This window comes from Drosophila miranda, chromosome 2 (genome assembly GCF_003369915.1).
Source record: "Drosophila miranda strain MSH22 chromosome 2, D.miranda_PacBio2.1, whole genome shotgun sequence".
Classification (NCBI taxonomy): domain Eukaryota; kingdom Metazoa; phylum Arthropoda; class Insecta; order Diptera; family Drosophilidae; genus Drosophila; species Drosophila miranda.
The window spans coordinates 23,068,822-23,089,957 of record NC_046675.1 but is presented as its reverse complement, the minus strand read 5'-3'; the positions used below and the strand labels follow the sequence as shown (position 1 = coordinate 23,089,957).

Below are 21,136 nucleotides of genomic sequence, written 5' to 3'. Positions count from 1 at the left end.
TACATTTTAGTTTTGCTCAATTTACTAAATTCTTCATACAAAAATCGCATAAATAATCAATTGTACAAAGTTTCATTGTGGGGGTTTTTTAAGTAAACATGCATAGAAGGGAAGGGATGGTTTTGTTTCAACTTTGAGGAGGAGCCTAGGCAACCTGGTTACACAAGCTCGCGTATGTACAATATAATCAACTTTCAACTTTAATACTAAACACATAAATGAACATTCAAATCAATACTAGACAATGGGACATACAGTGAGGCAGGCTATTGGCAAAGGGCAGGCAGGGGCAAAAACGAAATTCATTGTGGGACTAAAGTTTTAAATATGTCATGGCCGAGGCGAAAAGCACTGAAGGCACTTTTGTTTTTTCGATTAGGTTAGGTTTTCGGTTAGCAAGCGAATCCAATATTCATTTTAACATTAAGCAATGCCTGGTGCTCCTCGAATAAACAGTGGTCTTAACTATAGCTAAATCTTGAATATATATATTTTTTGTGGTGGTCGTCAACGGGCGGCAAATCTCTTTGTTGGTTGTCTACAAGTCATCGGGTGGCATGAGAACAGCGTAGGCAGCGAAGCCAATGAATACGATGCCACCAACAATGGTGACAGTGCGCACAGAGATTTTGGAAGCCACCAGACGACCTCCAATCACAGCCAGGCCAGTGCAGATGCAATGGCCAATAATACCGCCAGCAATTACGCCGTAAACGTCCTGGAATGTGCAAAATGGTATTTAATTAGTATAGAAACTAGTTAAATTAGTTTAGAATATTATAAGCTGTGTGATAGATTTGTTGGAGCATAAAAATGAAAATTTTGCAAAGAACAATAATTAGATTTTAGAAAAAGTTCCAATTATTAAAGGGTTTGTTTCCTAGTTACGATACTGATCTAAGTCTAAAGCAATGTTCATCCCTATTTAACTACATATCGTTATATATCGTTGTTTTTTATCTTTTCCAATTACCCATAAGAGAACGAATACATTGCTTTGAATGGCCCAACTAATAGCCCCTGCAGGTGAAACTCTAGCTTTTATGGCTCTCAGGAATGCCATAACTACTAAAAATACAAAATATTTGTCTTAAAAACCGGACAAAAGCACGGAAATCAAGTAATCAAATTTCCTATTTGGCTCACACAGATTATACAGGAAAAAGCACGTATACATACCTTGCTGGCAGCGAGAATAATGGTGGTCAACTGAGAGCGATCACCCCACTCGGCAAGGAAGGTCATCGTAAAGGCCTGGGCCAAGATGCGCCAGGTGAAGTAGCCGGCACCACGTCGCTGCAGCGGACGACGGCGACCACTCTCCGCATCATGGACAAGAGCAGCATTCACATCACGGTCCAGCTACAAGAGAAAATATATACCATTCAGGATTAGGTGGATAAATGATGGGGCGAAAGCCCATAAGAAAATGTCGATGAAAATGTGCGCAAACAAGAGGAATTGCAAATCATAAACATCGAAAGACTTTTTGTCACAGGAAACGAACAATTTTCTGTGGGGGAAAAACCAAAAATGTAATAAGCTAGAAAACGATCACTTCAAGAAAACATGCAAAAAATCCATGAGATGAATTGGAACACTGTACGGAATGCATGAGAATGAAACAGTGTGGTGCAGGTATGGGTGGACCAAAGTACAGTGACTCCCACAAACCATACTCCAAATCCGACTTAAAATAATTACCAAAATAAAAATTTTTAAAAGTAAATCGATGAACAATGGAACTAATTTCGATTTTCGATGATTGAGGATGGTGATGTGACTGCGAAGGTGTCACTGTATTTCGTGTATGTGTGTTTGAATGTGTCAGTTTTTTGAGGGCAAAAAGCATGTGAAACGAATATGAAAATTAAACAACCACAGTAGTTATGGTCGGTTATGGCTTTCATAGTTATATGTTCTTATTATGGTGGCCTAACCCGTGCTTTAAGAGTGCCATTGCCGGTGCCAGCCAGGTCCTCGCCGCCGGTCAAGCTGCCACTCAGACTATGCATGCTCTCGTGTCCGGCCAGGGGAGCACGCGGCTCCAGCGCCACCCCAGTTGCCGGATCAGTCAGATCACCCGCCACGGAGGAGGAGCCGTTCAGATTCAGATTGTTGCGTGGGCTTTCACATTGGGTTTGTTCGGTCTGGTTCGATGATGCCGCCGAGTGCGACGGGCTGCTGCTGTGGAAGGTCTTCAGCTTGAGCTGTTCCACAATGCGATTGCCATCCTTGAGGAACACCTCGGACTCGTGGTAGTCGTCGCCATCATCGTTGCCAGTTTTATCACAGCTATTTTGCTTACTAGTAGAATTGGTGGTGTTATTATTGTTATTGTTGCGTCGCTGACGATGCTGCATGTCGGAGTCGTTGCCGGCTCCCGAGCCGGGGACAATAACAATGGAGTTGCGGCCATGGATGAGAGCCTGCTCGCTGGCATCCTCCTTGTCCGAGTTGCTATTCTTTCGCTTGGTCTCTGTATCCTCGTACTTGCGCGTTGCCTTGCGCAGCAACTAGAGAAATTATCGCATAATTCAGCATTTATTTGTTTTATTTTTTAGGTAGTTTGTTGGTTTAGGTTTTCGAATCAGTTTTCAAATCAATTTAAATCGTTTTATATTTTTTTTTTTTTGAAAGAAAAAATAATTAAAATTTGCATTAGCTTAGATTTGATTTCAGAAATTTTTGTTTGTGTTTTTGATTAATATTCAGGTGGAATTGTCTTCTTGCAAAAAGCTTTTCCATATCAAACGTTTCTTTGTTTTAGTATTTCTTTTATATAAAAAATTTTGCAAAAACTCTTTGGCTGTTGATATGCGGAAGACGTGCAATTAGTCACATATTAGGCTTATGTGTATGTGTGTGGTGTGTTTTTTTTTGTTTGTAACATAAAACAAATCAGGAAGAAAATAAACAATTTAAAGCCAGAGAAAATGAGAGTTGTGGCAACCCTGGTGCTGTTTTAATGCCAGCATTCCGCAACGACGCCAGCTTGTGGATTTTTTAAGGTCGAGAGGTTAATTAAATAATTTGTATTCCCATGCAATTAAGCTATAATTAAAATTATGAGAAAGCTTCGAGGCTCGTGTTGGATTAGTATTTGTAATTGTTCGCGACCCTCGTGTAGAAAATGAGATTGAAATAGAGTACTGAAGTTCAAATTGGATTTTGAATACCAAGGCTAAGGTTTATGAAGTGATCGCTTTGGCCTTGCATTTCGATTGTTTCTGTACAGTATTGCCAGGGCTTAATAATAGAAAACCACATATCAAGCGAGCTATTAACAGAAGCGTAAAGTCAACTTAAAAAAATTAATAAATATAGATATGCTACAAGCAAAAACTACTTGGATACAGTAAGAAAAGAACTACAACATATAACTACTAATAATTAACAATATACAAAATATAGGAAAACAGAACTTACCTCATCTTCGCGCTTACGCAAATCGGTTTGGACCTCTTCGAGCTCCTCTTGAGCATCGGTTGGTTTCATTTTGTAGCCATCGTACAGCATTTTCAAGCCGAATATTAAAAATAATGCAGTTGAGATATAATACGTATAAATCTGTAGAGAAACAAAGAGTTTAAGGTTACAGTCCTATTCCGAAGGAAATGCAAACCTACCTTAGGAATAAAGTTCGCTGCCATGCCGAATACGCATGAGAGTACCGTCATAAGGGCCAAGGCGGCAATAGCACCGCCAAAGACAATCAAACGGGGATGGCGCATGGCCATTATGGCAGCAATAAAGAATGTCTTATCGCCTAGTTCTGTTAAAAGTATAACAGATATCGATGCTGTGAACGCATCGATAAAATTCCCCTTGCCCTTGGCCTGCCGATGATCCGTATCTGTGGGTTTATCTGGTAATTCATTTAGGTCCGTTGCTCTGTTCCCAACCAATTGATCCTCCACCACGCCCTGTAAAAATATCAGAGAAATAAGATAATGAAATCGAATCGACCGTATGGTCAATGGACTTACGCTCTGTACTCCCGATTGTACGGCCACATTGTCTTCGTTTTCATGTTGAAATTCTGCCGCACATATCGTCGAGAATGTGAGGACCACCATCAGGGCCAGCGCCATGTGCCATTTGGCGGAACGCTTCAGGTATACATTGTTTCTGGTGGTTTGCCAGAAGTAGGATTGATTTTGTGACATCTTGGTGCTGTCTGTGCTGTATCCGCTCTTTAAGCCAGCCTCATACAAATGGTATGCGTATTCTTCTTCTCTGGGTTATCCGTGGTAACGATTTGTGGCGTGTCCGTTTCGTGTGACCGACTGCAAAGAAATGAAGTCAGAATCGGTTCGCTAATCAGGCAAAAAGTGTTCTCCAGCGGCTTTATTTGTATATGGCAAACACAGAAAATTGCCTGTGTGCATGTCTGTGTTTGGCCAAGTAAAATCTGAGCTCGATAGCAGGCGAATGTCAGGCCGGCCAGAGATAAGGCCAGGCTGCCTCGTACTGCGACAAGTGTCGTCTGATATGGTCAACTGAAAATTAGCTGCTTCTACAGGCAGGCAGAGACTCCTATTAGGTAATAAAGAACTCTATAACATAAGATCTGCTATGATCCGGCCGCTCGACAGACCATTCAATACGTCAGAGGTACAGGTAACGGCAGCGGCACTTCAACCATCGATTAGATAATGTTTTCGGGGGATATTCGTTCACCCAGAATACCTAATACTCTGCGGGGAATCTACTCTTTTTATATCTCTGGCATATCTCTCTGGGATGTTGGAGCCACAAATATTTAGGTTTGTCTTTTATTATCTTTTTCTTTTAAATTAACCTCCACGCGGAAGGTCTAAACAAATATGATATTCTAACCGAAAAGGTGGATACTGAGCGTGCAAGTTTATTTATTTATTTAAATTTATATTTCTACAAATATTTTGGAAGCCAAATTTTCTTGAAAATAAAGAAAGAAATATTCGGAAGAATCGTTTAATCGGGCCCATTTTTATTCAATTAATTTCTTGTATTTTCAATTGAAGAGCCCTCTAGAGATAGGGTATAAATATAGATAGATGTACGTGACCGACAACACAAAAGATGTGATTGCTATCTATGTATACAAAAGTGTAAATTCATGATTTTATTCTTTCCTGCTACAGTTTTCCATATTCAGCATAGTTTCAGTCTCATTACAATGGGAAATTAGGCATTGATACTGTTATCTGGTTTTCATTTCAGAGATAATTCTGACAATTATTTGACAGAATCATGACTAAGAAGATTTTCTTTCATATCCTGAAGTATATATTTACTATAAGTAAACCCCACAAACAGAGGGGAGTTTATTTTAATTTAATATCCGTATGATATGAGCAATTCTTGTTGACAAAAGAGTCTGGTCGGGGGAATCTTTTCTGTGATGTTCCACAGTCATGGGCTTCCATTTGCTTATCATAAATCATCCATTCTGTTCTTTTTACGCGTCATCTTTCTGTGTTAATGATAATTTCTGCTCTTATACTTTTTCAGCGGGTATTATGGTTATATATGTATTCTTGATCAGCATCACCACCTTTCCTTTCGTTTGTATTAAAATCAGACGAATATTACGTATATCTGACAAAAAGATGCATGAAACGGCAAGGGTACTTCTTATCATACTCCTACGTCACAGAGCACTTGGAGGAGGAAAAAGTGGATATTTATTTGTTCAATAAATAAGAGATTAACGAGTTCGGAGTGGTTTCAAGACGCAAAAGGTTTGAGGATGACCGCCCATAGAGGGAGAGCTTTCGTTATGCAAACACATGCCTGTTCTTCCACATAGAACTTGACTACTATGTATATACATATGTATGTACATATATATATGTATAAACATACATATGTATGTACGTAAGGCGGTTACGTCGGACAACGACACTCTTAATAAACAGAACGCAAGTGGGCACTGATAAGACATACGATTCAGGAGCCTGTTGTCGGGGGCGGGCGGCTTTACACCAGTTAGCTGAACTTGCACAAACAACGTCCGGGGAGACAGGGGCAATAATAATTAACTAATACATATATTTCCAGTTCTATTAAACTGAATTCAAATTACAAACAACAAACAGAAAAACCAGACACAGACGGACGACTCTCATTGATTGCTCTCTCCGCAAAAAAAAGAATCAAAACGGGTCGGGAAACTGTACAGATAAATCAATTGAATGCTTAGAATTTGCTGCTCAAACTGAAATATTAATATTCATTTATGGGCCGTACGTTCGCGTGTTGTAATGCTCAATGCTCTTTCTTTTTCGAATGGCTTGGCATTGATTTCTATTTCCCCCTTCTATTTTTTCTCTTGCGAATTTTCTATTTTCGTGATCAACCTACCGCCTACCGTCCACCGTTCGCTTGTGCTGACTACTTGGCTTTTCAAAATTCTACCATGCCTCAAATTTACTCCATTACAACCTTACAGCCACAAGGTCAAGCGTCGTATAATTAAGCCTAGTCAATTATTAAAACTGCAACATTTAGTAGTATTGTTGTTATCATTGCGTTTCTATTGGCTCTTTAATTGGCTTTAGCTGTTTTAAAGCCAAATCTAGCCATTTCTGTTTCAAGCGTTGGCATCACTATCACTAAAGACAAACACTTTGCCGCTGACGCAGACAATTTGATATTCATTTAAAATGCAATTAAAACGCGAAAATCACTTGTCACAGTTAAAAAAGCCCGTTTTGGCGCTAATCAAATTATAGTTAATTGTAACTATAATTAGATTAGTCGCATTTGCTAGAGTTGCAAAAAAAAACACGTCTTTACCTGTTTTCGACTCTAAAATGTGTGCTGAATTATTACATTTACAAGGCAAATACACGGTAACTACACATTTGCTACATAATGGGAGGAAAAAGAGGGTATGGACAACAAACAACACGGCCAGAAAACGCAACGCTTGCAAGGTAAAATCCACCCCCTTTGCCTAATATATCTTGAATAATATATATCGAGGTGCGGTTCTTACGAACCTTCCAATTTGCTTTGGCTGTTTTTGCCTGTTCTTCATACCCCTTTCTATCGGCCATTCAAAATTACGACTCATTTTTGCGTTGTAGGAGAGTGCTGATCAATAAAATATACGGTCGGACCTTCAGAGACTCAATTTCGACGTCAAAATATAAAGAAGAGAATAATATATAGCCCCGTAATTCGCCAGAAATAAATCTTTAAAATCGTTATCGATGTGACAGTGTGGAGTATACAGTTAAACAGCTGTTCGCGCCATACATAGAGATGAGCAGATCCTGCGATATATTTTGCGCTTGAATATTAGACTGTTCGAAAATATTTAAGATGTGTAAATTTTGTTTATTTTATTGAAAATTACTTAATTAATCTTTCTGGATTAAGGTCAGTTTATTTTGTATATGTATGTTAAAATTAAATATATGAGAAATTTCGCGCCCATCGTGATTCCATATTTGCCACCGTTAGACAGCTGTTGCTCATCTCTAATGCCTATAGAATCCTGACGGGGAATTGATTTTGAAAGGAGCGTGCTTCCGATAAAGCAAGCAATGATATGACAGTGCCAAGATGTCGATATCTAAATTATTCGTAAAAGTATTCAATGAAAATATCTTCGAGCAGCTGGAGCAGGAGAATCCCTATTCAGACCTGGACGATGACTTGGAAGGAGCCAATTGTTCCACGGTGGCGGACCCGAAGCCGCTCAAGATGGACGAGTGGTCCGTTTCAAAGTAAGTGGTTGTTTGAATCTGAAAGTCTAAAGACCCCAGCTGATCTCTGTGTCTTTTCGTGCAGGCAAATGAGCATCGTGAAGACATGGTTGGACGACAAATTTCAGCAAATACAAACCGACAGCAACGAGGAAATTCGTCGCTTATATACGGAGACAGAGTCCCGTATTGGGCCCGATTTGACCATATTCGATGTGGACTACACCACCACAGTGCGCGTATCCTCGGACAGGCTGGCCTTGCGCTCCCAAGGTAGTTTCAATACAGTGCGAACAAATTGTTGCGTTTATGGCGGCCGTTGGATGTATGAGGTAATCTCTATTTACGGGTTAAAGGGCTGGCCATCGTTCAATGACACATTCGAAGGCGGAGTGTGAGTTGCACGTGCGCACGTACTGAGAACTTGACCTTTTTTTAGGTTCAACTCCACACCAAGGGAGTCATGCAGATGGGCTGGGCCTCCAGCACATGTCAGTTCAACGAAAATAGCGGTGTTGGGGATACCAAATTGAGCTACGGCTATGATGGCAGCAAACAGCAGATCTGGCATATATCCACTAAAAAGTAGGACTTTTTTTTTAAAACTGGAATACTGATGTTTAGTAACGACTCTCCCTTTTAGATACGGCGACAAATGGCAGATTGGGGACATTATTGGTGTGACCCTCGATGTGGATAAGGAGCTCATTGAGTACTATCGCAATGGGCGCTCGATGGGCGTGGCCTTCAATAAGCTGGAGAAGGGTCCGGGCATTACCTTCTATGCAGCCATCTCTCTGGGGTACACCCAGGGGATTCAGGCGAACTTCGGCAATCGTCCGTTCGTGTATCCAGTACCAGGATTTCTGCCTCTGATGGCTCGGCCCATACTCAAGCTTCGACGCGCCAATTTGCTGATGAACTATATCACTAACCTTTCTGGCATTTTCTCCAAATACAATTCTCAGTACAAGGGCTCCGCGAACCAGAGCGAAGCTCGAGTGTCCACCAAGAAGACAGTTTACTGTATCTTTGCCACCCTGTTGATTGAAAAATTTACGAACGAGATCTTCGACCCGTATATCATTGAAGATGTGCTGCTGGCAAGGATTTCCAGCATGACCAGTCTCACGGCAGAGAAGGAGAATCCGCACAGTGTGCTGCAGGGTATGCTATCGCTCTTTTGGAACTTCATGGAGGGCGACGAAATCAAGTTTGTGCTGCGCAAGATGGTGAATGCCCTGCTGGCCACCTATACGCACACGATACAAGGCCTGGACTATGAGAAGCATCGTCAGGCGCTGGGCGTGTTGCATTGTCTGTGCCTGCATGAGCAGACAAGGAAGTTTTTGCTGGAGGGAAAATTATTTAAGAAGCATTGGTGAGCAGTAGGACTATTCATATCCAACATAAAGCTATGATAAATGCCATTTTTTTCAATTCCAGCATCGCATTCTTTCTGTACATCCATCCACTGGAGTTCTACATTATGGAAGAGCTGCTGCCCGACCACATGGCCTGGACGGAAGGCATTGATGGGCCCAAGGACAAGTATCTCAACGCTGTGGAAAAGGTGCGCAAGTTGACGGAGCCACTTTATGCAGCTCAAAAAGATTTATTGAGTACGCTGATGATAAATAAAGATGGCTCTGCGCTAAGTTCCTCCAGTCGTACAATATTTCTGTCCAAGTTGCGTCGCTATGTGATCGATCTTAGTATGGAGCAGAGGGTACGACTCATAATCTCTATTCTAAATGTAGATAACTTATACTTGAATTTACTTTTCCATTTGGGGCAGCCCTTCCATGCTTTCTTTTTCATGCAGTCGAGCATTCAGCATCCCTTGGACGCTCCGGTGGCATTGGCCTTTGTCTGCATCCTGATCGATCAGGCTCGCAGTATGTTTAGAGAGGAGCTGCCCGGCATGAATGTGGAGGTGAAATGCGACTACTTTTTCGATGGAACTTTCGACTACATGCACTTTGATCGTGTGGGCGGCGTCCTATCGCATTTGCGCAAAGTTCACAGGACCGACATAGATGCTCGTTTGGGATCGGTTCGCACACAGCAGATCTACGATGAGGATCGAAACAATTTGCGGAGCAACCCAATGGGTAGGTGTTAGCCTTAAACTATGTATGGGATGCCTCTATCCTAATGCTGTTTCTCTTTAAAGATGCCCTTTACCTGCTGGGTGAGAATGGGAACGACGTGGCGCTTATTGCACACACGCAGGGCGGCAACACCACCTTTACGCAATTTCTCAGTCCGCGAGGCAATCAGGGCGCAGAAGCACCGCCAGGCAATGTCGATATAGAAGCCAGTCTCTGCGATCTCTTGGATCTCTGCATCATGTTCTACTACTCGGCGGGGCACAAGTATATTGTGAAAATAGGTTCTGTAAGGGATGAGATTGCTGCACTGAACGATGTACTCAAGGAAACGAAATACTACCGCGAGGACATCGAACGCAAGCTGCTGGCTCTCGAGCAGCATGCCAATGTCTGCATGAACGATGCACATCAGAATGTAATGGGAGAACTGCGTTCCAAGTTCGGTCAGCGTCAAAACGTCTTTGCGGTGAGTTTAACAAAGAGAAATGGCTGCAAAGGAATTATCCATGTTTTATTATCTGGCAGACCCGTTCTATATCGCTGTCCAGAAAGCAGCTATGGCTTCGTGGCGTGGCCCTAAATAATCACAGGCGTTCCCTGCTCATCTGGATGCTGGAGCGTATGATACGCACCCTGACGGTGAGCTCGTTAGAATTCCATCGATGCATTGACTATATTACCCTTCCCTAAAGAGTGCCTCAAACACGGGTCCATTATTCTCCTTCGTACCCGAGGTGTATGTGAATACTTTACCTATTCTGCTTGACGCTGTAATGGACTTTAGCCATCACGATATGAAAGCCCAGTTCGAGGCGACGGATTCCGACTGCGCCGTCACTTCAGCAGCGGAATTTTTGGGCGTACATTCGGCAGACCCGCGTATTGTACTTGCTTCCTGCAAGGACTCGCTGCTTCAAGCCCTGGGCACACTCACCTGCCACAAATCCGGGGTGCGAGCCCTGGAACGATCCTCCCGCAGGTCCCAAGTGGCTCTGGTGCGTGCCCTACTGCGTCCGTACGAGAATCGGGCGTGGGGCCAGAGCAACTGGCTGTTGCTGCGCTTCTGGATGGGCGAGGGCTATGGGTACAAGGACGCCCGCCAGCCTTGTGTCTGGCAGGGCGGTACGCAACCGCTGCATATGGGTCTGTGCCGCAGTCGATCAAGGAACGAGACGCACACGGGACTGCTCCACAATATAGCACCCGCAAATCCATCGAAGTATTTCCAGCGCTTAATTGGCTCCAAACTGATTGAGGATGAACCATTTGCCACCAGTTTTCTCAACTCGGTGCTGAGTCAACTGAATTGGGCCTTCTCGGAATTCATACTGTTGCTGCAGGAGGTAGGCTACAGATAAGTTTTAGCAAATAATAGTCGCTCATTCTTTTCCCTAATAGATCCAAAATACTGCCCAGCGCCAGGAGAATACACTGTTCGAGCCCAAACAGCTCAAGATCTGCTCCATGTGCTTCGAACTGACAGTGTCATTGATGCGGTGTCTGGAGATGATCATCACCGTGTCGCCGGAAATCGTTACAGATCCCTCACGTCCGAATAGCGATCTTCTGTTGAATCGAATCTGCCAGTTAATCAGTCAGGTGCTATCTCGGGTCACCGTGCCGCCCGGCTGCTTCCAATTTGTGGTTGACATGTGTTCGGCCGACCTCAATGCGGTCACACACTACCCCATTATTACAGCCGCCTTGGGCATACTGTTAGCCCTCATGCGCAGCGAGATGGACATGGATATAACACCGCAAAAAGTTACGCGAATATCGCGCGCTTTCCTCACCGATCCGAGCTTCCAGTTTGCCACGCTGGAGTTCGCCTTGGGTGAGATACGTACGCCTCTGTTGGAACAGAAGAATATACCGCGTGGGAACTTTGATCCGTCCGCCAGGCCGCACATTGATCCGCTTACCAACGATGTGAGGGTGCCGTTTCCCAACAACTCAAAGCGCATTCGGGCCGATCCGCCCATCATTAAGTTTGCGCTGTCGGATTGTGAGTAAATCGATTCTAAAAGCTGCCAAATCTTGAACCATTTTTCCATACAGTTCCCACTCACGTGAACTCGGAGGAAATTGACAATATCCGGCGGCTCATTGAGGGTCTGCGCATGAAGCAGACTCTGCTATCGGACATAACACTACCTTCGGAGGATTCGTTGTGTCCCATCTGCTGCGCCAAGCCCATCACGGCAGTATTCACGCCCTGCAGGCATCAGTCCTGCAGCGACTGCATCATGCAGCACATGATGAACTCAAAGGTGTGTTTCTATTGCAAGACCACCATTCAGACGATTGAAACTTTGGATGGCACGCTCATCTATTCCAACGACGAGGGCGTTAATTCGCCCCTGACCGAGGCGGCCTAAGACCACGGCCCCAAAACCCACCGATGTTAAACCAAAGACACTCCTCTTGAAAACCCAACCAAGTCTAGTCACTGTTAAAAGACAACCTGCTGCGCTTAAAGTGTAGATAAACATACTATATGCATATATGTATAATCCATAAAGATATTCGTTCAGTTAAATTATTATTTGGCGTGTATGCTTGCGAAAAATTAGTTAAGATGTGATATGCCAAAAAGGCAATGTAAAAAGAAAAGAACAATTAATTGAAAGTAAACTAAGTAGCACAAAATACTGTATTATGATCTCCGTTTGCCTGATTCCCATGTAAAATAAGTATATCTATACCTATTTCCAACTGTCAGATCTGCATTTTTATCTGAGCATATCCTTGCTCAAAGACTATTTAAAAATAATATTCAATGTCTATGCATTTAAATGGAACATTTTTAATGATCTCCCAATTTAAAAACGAAATCTATAAAAAATAAAATCTAAAAAATGTTTAATGTTATCAAAAGTAATCTATGCATTTAAGTGTAAAATGTTATTAAAGTACAATATGCTTAACAGATCTCCTAGAAAGCGAATCTCAATATAAATATTATGCAACAGAATTTAATCTAAAAAAGTTCAAGTTTATAAATAATAATATGTTTTCTGGTATATTAATGTGCTTAATTGTTTTTAAATCTATAATTTAAAACTATTTAAAATTCTACTAATTGAGTGGATAAATGATGTGGAGAAAAAAGTAGGTGTTTTCTCTCATTACTTCTATTAATTTACCCTGTCAATCAGTAGAATTTGTAGCAAATGTTTTGTTCTATATCATAAAATACAAATGCACCACAGAAACTGTCGGACCTCCTCTGAAAACGTATGGAAAATAAAAAGTTCTATAAGATTTCGGAGACATTTATTTAATAGGCGGTGTACACAAAAAAATTACTCCTTAAACATGTAACTACTAAAAATATATATATAGTAAATATATAGAGTTTTATGATACATATATATTATACATTCATATATATAGAATATAATATATTTTTGTTGGAGCAAACCTTGCCTCAGGTGGTATCATGATAATGCGTGAAAAAGCCTTAGGTTACAATATTTTGTTCATCTTCTGACATACTCGAAAATGTTGTATTTATTTTGTGTGTTTCTTGTGGTATTGTCATATTTGAGGTGTCAAGAAATTTGAAATCTTTTGATCAACATTTAGTTAGATATTACATGTATGTACTATAACAATTTATACAGTTTCTTTAGCGTATGTAGACATCGATCTGCCAAGTGTTAAAGCCCTGTTTGACTAGCTAACGTGGGAGTATGGGGTACATAAAGGTACATCTGGTATATCCTTCTATATTCTATGAGTATCAACAACTAACTAAACTCTAATAATTGCCGACTATTCATCACTGGACCACAAAGCACGCGCGGAGAACATTGAGCAGAATCGGAATCAGAATAGTATACATGATATGAATGTGAAGGTGGACTCGTGCACTCCAGTTCCTCTACAGAATCCTACAGGCATTCGAGTGCATGCGATGCGAGTGTCTACCATTGCCATGACCGAACCCACTGCAGCACTGATGGGTGATCCCGCCTCGGGGACTGTGCTGGAAACTCTGACTGTTGCTCATCTTTGGCTCCAGTGCATGATGGCAGCTGGGTGCATGACTGTGCCTGTGGAAAGAGTTGAGTATTAGCCAAGTCTACAAAATAACAAGATGTAGCATGAGGGACCAAACCACTGTTCTATGGTGTGTTGTTTATGACGCTTTCTTCTCTTTTGTCCCAGAATCCAACAACAATATACACAGTATTTGGCGTGGCGCAGAAGAGACTTACTTTTCAGTCCTCAAAATCCAACAACAAATACAGTCTTTGGCAACGCGAAAAAGTCGCGTTACCGTGACACAGAAAATTGATTGTCGATTCTCTCGCACCACCGAATGGTTCAAAACGAAATTCGCCATTATACAATAACAAAATGGTTGTCTTTGGCTGGGAAAGAGAACCGGGTTCAGGCTTCGGTCTCGAGCATCAGTTTACTGTATTCAATCTGGCTGTGATTTGTCCCCCTACTCACCCATGATTACAAATACTCGAATCTGATAAAGAGCCAGCCATCAGTCGCTGCTGGGGCTGTGGCGGCGGAGGCAGGAACAAAGGACAACCACCAGCGGCCAGATCCCCACCTCCTCCTCCACCATCATGTCCAAAGATGGCCAACCGCATGTTGGCCGCCTTTACAGTCGACTGGGACTCCACCTCATGCACCTCTTCGATCATCTTGTCCAGCTTCTCCATGGCTTTGGTTTGCTTGGCTGCCAGAAATGCCTTTCGCGCCGCCTTCGACATGGAATGGGGTCTAAAATATCAAAGGGTTATCTGATGTTTGCTCAGACTTTACAGACTGGAAATGACCTTGCTGGCGCTGATTGGGCGCGATGCGGGGGCGGCGAGTGAAGCGAAATGGATGACACCGAACACTTTGACCCTGGTCGACTGCCATGGCTTGTGCTGGCCTGGACTGGCACCACTGGGGGAGCAGTGGCCACTGCCATCGGTGGAGACTTGGATCGCATCGGGCAGACCACGGCCGACATGGCTGGTGGAGATGGAGCCTCCAGACTAGCGCTGTTGGAGAATGTGATTTTCCTATTCAAAAGTGGAGCTGGAGAGCTGATCTTGTTATGCCAGGACTTACTTGAGCTTGTATGCGGTCTTTTCCCGGTCCAGCGAGGCGTTCGAGGTGGCGCCCTTGAGGCTGGCACTGCTGCACGTGGCCGTCTCCCGGGCCGGAGCCGTCGATGGTGGCGTCAGCTGATCCATGGCGGCCAGCTCCTCGGGCGTGAACTTGTCCGGATTACTGGGCCGCGGTTTGGGCGGGGCACTGCCGATGCGGAACGGCGGCGTAGGACTGAAGCCGCAAGGAGGCGGATGGTTGTTGCTGTTGACCAATGAGCCACGCGACATCTGCAAATCCTCGAGGAACTCCTCGGTGTCTAGAATAAGCGAGCCGAAAATATCGGAGGGGGAACGCATAAAGACATGGCCAGTGGAGTTGGATCGGGAATCGCGTCGCTTCTCCTGATCGGTATAGGAATACCCGCAGCTGTGCCGCACGGGCGAGTTGGCGATGCTTCGGCGTGCCACATCCTTAAAGGTCACCGGCGAGTAGATGCGACTACTGCGATCGTCTCCCTGAGCCGGTGCAGCTCCTCCTCCAGCTGTTGGCCCTCCCACCACACCTCCAGCTGTTGGAGGATGATGATGCGTCAGGTGCGCCGCTGCCGCTATGGTATTCGTGGCTGTCAGGACCACACCGGACATGCTGGCATGCTCCACTGGCGGGGCAGCAGCAGCTGCTGGAACTGGAGCAGGTAGAGGGGGCACCATGGGAGTCACTGGCTTAGATGGAGCCGGCATTATGGCCCTCGCGGGACCCGAGGACATCGGATGCATCAGCATGCCAGTGGTCAACTGCAGAGGAAGTCGATTCTCACGCTCCTCCAGCCAGTAGGTGGCCATAGTGCCTTTGCCCTTGACATCGATCTCGCCGCGCTCGAGGATCTTATAGCTGGGGCCGATTAGGATTTTCGTCGACTCGGATATGTGCACCTTCATGGCAATGCTGGTGGACTCCATGCGCGAGGCGGTGTTCACAGTGTCGCCAAAAAGGCAATAGCGAGGCATCTTTAGACCCACGATTCCAGCCACAACGGCACCAGAGTGAACACCCACACCTGACAAAGAATAGATGGTAAAGGAGATTGAAGCATAGTTCTATATAATGGGATTCCACTTACGTATCCGCAAGTGCTGACCGGTTGAGGGATCCTTCAGATCGGTTATGGCATCCACCATGTCCAAGGCCATATCACAGACTCTCTCCGCATGATTGGCATCCTTGTCGGGTGCCCCAGCCACCACCATATAGGCATCGCCGATAGTCTCCACCTTGTAGACCGAATTCCGTTCCGTCAGCTTATCGAAAATCGAGTACATGGCATTCAGCATGGACACCACTTCCATGGGTGTGATGCGACTGCAGATCTCGGTGAAGGTTACAATATCCGAGAAGAGTATGGAGACGCTATCAAACATCTGCATACATTTTGGGGAGATATTATTATACGATACTCTAGTTGAAGTAATCTCACTACTCACCTCACAGGTATCTATGGGGTTCTCGCCACGTCTGAGACGATCTGCCACCTGTTTGGGTATCATCTGATACAGCAACTCGTCTGTACGCCGCATCTCCTCATCCAGCTGGAAAATACAAAAGGTACACAAATGTAGGTCTCTCCAGAAACTTGCTCCTTGTTGACCTTACCAATCGCATAGATTCTTCCAGTTTCTTGGACTTTTGCTGCTCTTGATCCAAGGCCAATTTTAGTTCCACCGACTGTTGAGTGCCCGCCAACATGAGATCTCTGCTAAAGTCATGCATAGACAGATCGTTGATATAGAGACCAGTGGTTATCAAAGAGGTCAGATCCGGCATGACGGGTGTGCCCAAGAACATGATCATACGCCAGTTTTCCATGTAGACCATTTGACCTGTGAATCAAAAATATTGATAGATTTTGAGGGCCTTTAAATGAATCTTATTTTACCTTTCAACCTCAATGACTTCTCCGGCTCACTGCCATCATCGTGTAAGAGCAAATCATCATTTTGGGCATCCATACGCTCCGTAACCGGATCCACGGTGACCAATTCGAATATGTTATTGGTGCGATTGAGTATCTGAGAAGAAAATAGATGTTTTTAATGGGTTATTAGGGATACAATCAAATATTGTGATCTGTAACTTACAGTTTGAAATTTAAATGCAATCAGCGGGCGTACCAAATCGAACCAGGCCGTGATTTTCTTGCCCAACAGCTCGGGTAATATGACCATTAAAGAGTTACCAATGCTGCGTACTACCATATCAGCACTGAAAGGGGGAAGGACGCATCATAATATGCAAAATATAGTGCTTACTACAAATGCTTACCCAAAAACAATACAAAAGGGAAAGATTTCGAAGAGCACATGAGCACTGATGGGCAAGTGTTTCTCCTCGCGGGTCATGGCGAGCGAGGCCAAAGTAAAGGCCCGATTATCAAAGGTCAGCTGAAAGGTTACATGCACCGTATCGAAGAGGATCTCCTCGCGAACCAATTCAATGTGCATTTCCTTGTGGTAGAAGTACCTAGCCACCTCCCGTATCTGGCCCATTGTGTAGTAGACAAAGCCACGTCTCTTCGAGCGATAATGCAGTGTCAGGCCCTGCTTGGTCTCGTTCTCACAGATGAAACTGGGTGCCCGCATCCGGGGGTACGAGAACTTCAGGTACTCATGCAGGTTGTCTAAACCGTTGAGGAAGTCACGCATGTGACGACCCAAAACGGATAGGACCCGATCATAACCATACTGACCTACAAAGCCCACAAAATAGACGCCCATTTGGTCCATGAATTCGCGCTCGGAGACACCCAGAACCTGAGATAGAAATATATTTATTTGGAGTAAAGAAATTATCAAAAAAGAGATGGTTTTTTTGTAGACCCACTTGTTGAGCCTTTTTGGCCAATTTCTGGAGTAGATTCTCGGGATACACTTGATGGACGCTGAACGAGGGCGAATCGATGCCCGCCTGCCGCCTGATGTCTTCCCATTTCTCCTCGCCATAGACAGACTTGATGTATTCGGAGAGATTCTCCAATAGCAGTCCGTACATGTTGGCACTGGGGAATTGGCTTCCTTAGGGTTCACTTGGCTGACATTGATTGCGGGACCTGTTAATTGGAAATTGGTATTAATTAATTGGCACTTTGACTGCTTGGAACTTAATTGGTAATGTAGAAAACTACTTTAATATTCCCTCAATATAAATGTTCTTCCAATATCCCTGACACACATTCCCAACCGATATTCGGCAGCCCTCTCTGCATTTTTTAATAGCTTTTCTTTATGACTTGCCATACTTTTGAATAGAATTGATGTACATATATCCGGATTTCCACCGAGTGTTTCTTCATTACACATACGCCCAGTGGGCTCTGGTCTGTCCGCACAACTGTGCAAATTTCTGTGTGTGTCCACTTGGAGGCCCAAATCATTTGAAAATTGATTGTTGATGTGGTTTCTTTGCAGCAGACATTCGGCGCCTCCAGTCGCCAGTCGTTTTGCCCCGTCTTTCTGTTGATTTTTCGTGTCAACGATGCGAATCTTCTCCATCCCCTTAGCCAAATGTCTCGCAGTGGCTTTCAACGCCTCTTTGCTGGTTTTTGGGCCAACAATTGCCAGGGTCAATGGTGGAGAAGACCTGCTGGCAGGGAGATGGAATGGCCGCACGTTTAGGGTATAAATTAGCTGGCATTTGCAGAGATGAAGTGCCAGAAAAGATAATTACACATCAACGAAAACGAAATCATTCCGTAGGCTATTCATTTTTGAAAATAACTATAATTACAAGAATGGATTTATTTGTATATTTGAAAGAAAAGCACGTTAAAACTGGATCTGGATTATTTATAAAAATTACTAAAAAATCAGTGACGAGCGTGAATATAAATAAATTATATAATTTTGCAAGGGAAAACTTTAAATGGGTGTTTGACTTAGGAGCTGAATTACTTTTTGCCTTCAGTTTTTTCGAACTTTAAGGTGGAAGTGAAATATTAAAGTGATGTTTGAATGTATGAAGCACTGGAAGCATTTTCAGCTCCAACGAGAATATAATCTTCTTTTATTTTTTATTTTGAAGAATTTAAGGAACTCCAGGACCATTTGGCATTTTCGTCCTTGTAAAATTGCATTCGCATTGCAAAATATGCATTCCTATAGCTTTATAATATGAAAAGTACTCAACCCTATTTAGGAGCTAATGAAATTATAATTCTCTCGGTTTCGAGCCTTGCTGAGTCTTCATGCGTCTTACTTGCCCTTTCAAATTCCACAGCCGAGTGTGAAGAAACCTCAATAAATTAGCCGCAACACGCAAACCAATAAGCCATAAAGTACTTTCAATTAGTGGCAATAATTACATTATATGTATGTATATGGTACATCATGTGGCATGTAGCGCTTTCACCCTGCCTTGTTGCAGTTTGCAAGTATCAGGCAACATTGACCATATATAAAGCCATTAAAACATTAACTTATATTATTTTCATGGAGCAGCAAAAGAAACCCAAGTTCTGCTCAGCCGCTGAGAAACGAGAGAGAGTTCATTATCCTTGGGGCCGAGACTGGAGGAGCTATGTAATTGCCTGTGGCCCAAGTGGCTGTGCTGTTAATTTAGCCAAGTCCAATTGAGTTGTACTCGTACATGGCCGACAATTAAGGCGGCACAGACAATTGCTATTTATTTGCCCGGGCTCTCGCTCTGAATCTGGGCTAATTGAATTGCATTCAAAGAGATGCACCTGGCTCTGACTTGGAGGCTCGTTCGTCGGCCATGGGTTCTAAGAATAAATTGCATTTGAGAAGATTCTCTTCACTGCCACTTCTCTGCGACTCCTTGAGGTTTTGCGGCACGTTGCAAATGAATAGCATTTGGTAGCATATGTTTCCTTTTGCCATGGCTTCGCTCTGAATGAAGTGCAATCCGCATATGTTCGTCTCGATTGCTAACCAAGTCAATTTGTCAACTGTAAATTGAGTCATGCACTCGACTCCACTCGTTTGGGAATTTATCCACACTCTCGCTCTTGGGGATGATGTGGATTCCCATATAACCCACTAACCAACTAACAATTGCATCCAAATTACAAATAGGCTATGGCACACAGAATCCAAATACGTTTTGACATGCGAGATGAGATGAGGTTGAGGTGGCAATCTATTCAGGGGTTCTCCTTCTGGCTTATGGTTTACTGCCACTTGTTTTGTCACAAAAGTCATTTCATGCGCTTTGAGCATCGTCCCCATTATCCATTCGCACATAAATTACAAGATGGCAAATCGGGTATGAAATCATAAATTTATGCATATCAGGCCATTTATTTAAATTTCTGCTGCTACCGACCTTTGGGTTGAGCAAAAATGGCAGACTTTGTGGTCTGATTGTCACAAATGTAAATTTATTGTGATTTCGCTTAAGGTTAGCGTGCGTTTTAGTGTAATTTAATGCTTAGCTTAAAGACTTTTATGGTATAGGATATGGTGATGATTGTATGGGCTTGCATCTGTTGGGACTATAGTAAAGTCCAATTACAATTACTATAACAACAAATGTTATGTCATTTACTAATAAATGCATACGTTTGACGTTCTTTGGAATATTTTAATGATTAGTAGCTTATTTTGTTTTAGATAAGTGCCACTACATAACTAATGTAAAAAAGGATTAATGTAAAAAGGAGGATTTATTTTGAAGTAAAGGATTAAAAGGCAGAGCTGTCAGAGATAACATTCGCCACATCGAACTTATTTGGTTTCTCGCCTTTATGCAATTTCAATTTGTATTTCTCTTAAAGAAACTAGATCTATTTCCCTTGTTTTGATCCAAAAAATGTAAGTAAATATAGCGTTTCATATCAACAAAGAAACCGGGATGTCTTGACGTCAGCTTTCACGAATCTATTTTGCTATGATCCCAATATAAATGTTTTGTGTTTTTCTTGTGGTCTTTCTATTTTCTATCTTTCAGATAAATACATACGTAGATAAATCTTTGTGATATACTCGAATATTTTGTAGATGGCTATTCTCAACAATATTTATAAAACGCAATCATGTGTGAACTATAAAAGAGAGATGAGCAAGAAATACAGAACACAAAGTAAAAGACAACGAACAAGCTAAAAAATTGTACCAAATGAATATAGTAGAAGAAATTCAGTCTAAAAAATAAATGAAACTGAAAGTTTCGACCTTCCAAGATCTGAACATTGGCCAGTAGACACCCCCAGCAAAAAAAAAAAAGAGAAATATTATCTAG

At 42.9% G+C, this 21,136-nt stretch overlaps 3 protein-coding genes across 4 annotated transcripts in view; 1 reads left to right on the top strand and 2 right to left on the bottom strand.

Moving 5' to 3' along the window:
- Nucleotides 1-6,872, bottom strand: LOC108156290 (transmembrane protein 165). 2 transcript variants are annotated; one of them, XM_017287672.1, is made up of 7 exons: nucleotides 6,787-6,872; nucleotides 3,990-4,289; nucleotides 3,630-3,926; nucleotides 3,430-3,570; nucleotides 1,941-2,516; nucleotides 1,180-1,362; nucleotides 1-718 (listed from the first exon to the last, which is right to left on the bottom strand). In XM_017287672.1, the coding sequence occupies exons 2-7, from the start codon at nucleotides 4,167-4,169 to the stop codon at nucleotides 539-541; spliced, it is 1,557 nt and encodes a 518-aa protein (XP_017143161.1). In that variant the 5' UTR covers nucleotides 4,170-4,289; nucleotides 6,787-6,872; the 3' UTR covers nucleotides 1-538. The 2 variants fall into 2 exon arrangements, with proteins under 2 accessions (XP_017143161.1, XP_017143163.1); XM_017287674.2 differs by lacking the exon at nucleotides 1,941-2,516 and having other exon boundaries at nucleotides 6,787-6,853.
- Nucleotides 6,873-7,475: 603 nt separating this feature from the next.
- LOC108156289 (E3 ubiquitin-protein ligase RNF123) lies at nucleotides 7,476-12,607 on the top strand. Its single transcript, XM_017287671.2, has 11 exons — nucleotides 7,476-7,724; nucleotides 7,789-8,035; nucleotides 8,143-8,288; nucleotides 8,347-9,084; nucleotides 9,150-9,432; nucleotides 9,502-9,817; nucleotides 9,880-10,283; nucleotides 10,343-10,456; nucleotides 10,510-11,160; nucleotides 11,216-11,822; nucleotides 11,876-12,607. Exons 1-11 carry the CDS (start codon nucleotides 7,561-7,563, stop codon nucleotides 12,193-12,195), a joined length of 3,990 nt encoding a protein of 1,329 aa, XP_017143160.1. The 5' UTR covers nucleotides 7,476-7,560; the 3' UTR covers nucleotides 12,196-12,607.
- Nucleotides 12,608-12,757: 150 nt separating this feature from the next.
- Nucleotides 12,758-21,136, bottom strand: part of LOC108154312 (soluble guanylate cyclase 88E) — a 41,767-nt gene continuing 33,388 nt past the window's right edge. The window contains exons 2-12 of the mRNA XM_017284569.2: nucleotides 17,762-17,987; nucleotides 17,204-17,691; nucleotides 17,020-17,143; nucleotides 16,818-16,950; nucleotides 16,535-16,761; nucleotides 16,366-16,470; nucleotides 16,005-16,302; nucleotides 14,903-15,941; nucleotides 14,620-14,853; nucleotides 14,282-14,563; nucleotides 12,758-13,875 (exon numbers count right to left, since the gene is read on the bottom strand). Coding sequence (XP_017140058.1) covers nucleotides 13,704-13,875; nucleotides 14,282-14,563; nucleotides 14,620-14,853; nucleotides 14,903-15,941; nucleotides 16,005-16,302; nucleotides 16,366-16,470; nucleotides 16,535-16,761; nucleotides 16,818-16,950; nucleotides 17,020-17,143; nucleotides 17,204-17,691; nucleotides 17,762-17,929 — 3,270 coding nt within the window. The 5' untranslated portion in view covers nucleotides 17,930-17,987 and the 3' untranslated portion in view covers nucleotides 12,758-13,703. The remainder of the gene's footprint in view (nucleotides 13,876-14,281; nucleotides 14,564-14,619; nucleotides 14,854-14,902; nucleotides 15,942-16,004; nucleotides 16,303-16,365; nucleotides 16,471-16,534; nucleotides 16,762-16,817; nucleotides 16,951-17,019; nucleotides 17,144-17,203; nucleotides 17,692-17,761; nucleotides 17,988-21,136) is intronic.

Excerpts from the sequence above, each read along its gene's own strand:
- LOC108156289 (XM_017287671.2), top strand. The coding sequence starts at position 7,561 with ATGTCGATATCTAAATTATTCGTAAAAGTATTCAATGAAAATATCTTC. Across the intron at positions 8,036-8,142 it reads GCGGCCGTTGGATGTATGAG|GTTCAACTCCACACCAAGGG; the intron begins GTAATCTCTATT and ends ACCTTTTTTTAG. Across the intron at positions 9,433-9,501 it reads ATCTTAGTATGGAGCAGAGG|CCCTTCCATGCTTTCTTTTT; the intron begins GTACGACTCATA and ends CATTTGGGGCAG.
- LOC108156290 (XM_017287672.1), bottom strand. The coding sequence starts at position 4,169 with ATGTCACAAAATCAATCCTACTTCTGGCAAACCACCAGAAACAATGTA. Across the intron at positions 2,517-3,429 it reads TGCGTAAGCGCGAAGATGAG|TTGCTGCGCAAGGCAACGCG; the intron begins GTAAGTTCTGTT and ends TAATTTCTCTAG. Across the intron at positions 1,363-1,940 it reads ATGGCACTCTTAAAGCACGG|CTGGACCGTGATGTGAATGC; the intron begins GTTAGGCCACCA and ends TTTCTCTTGTAG.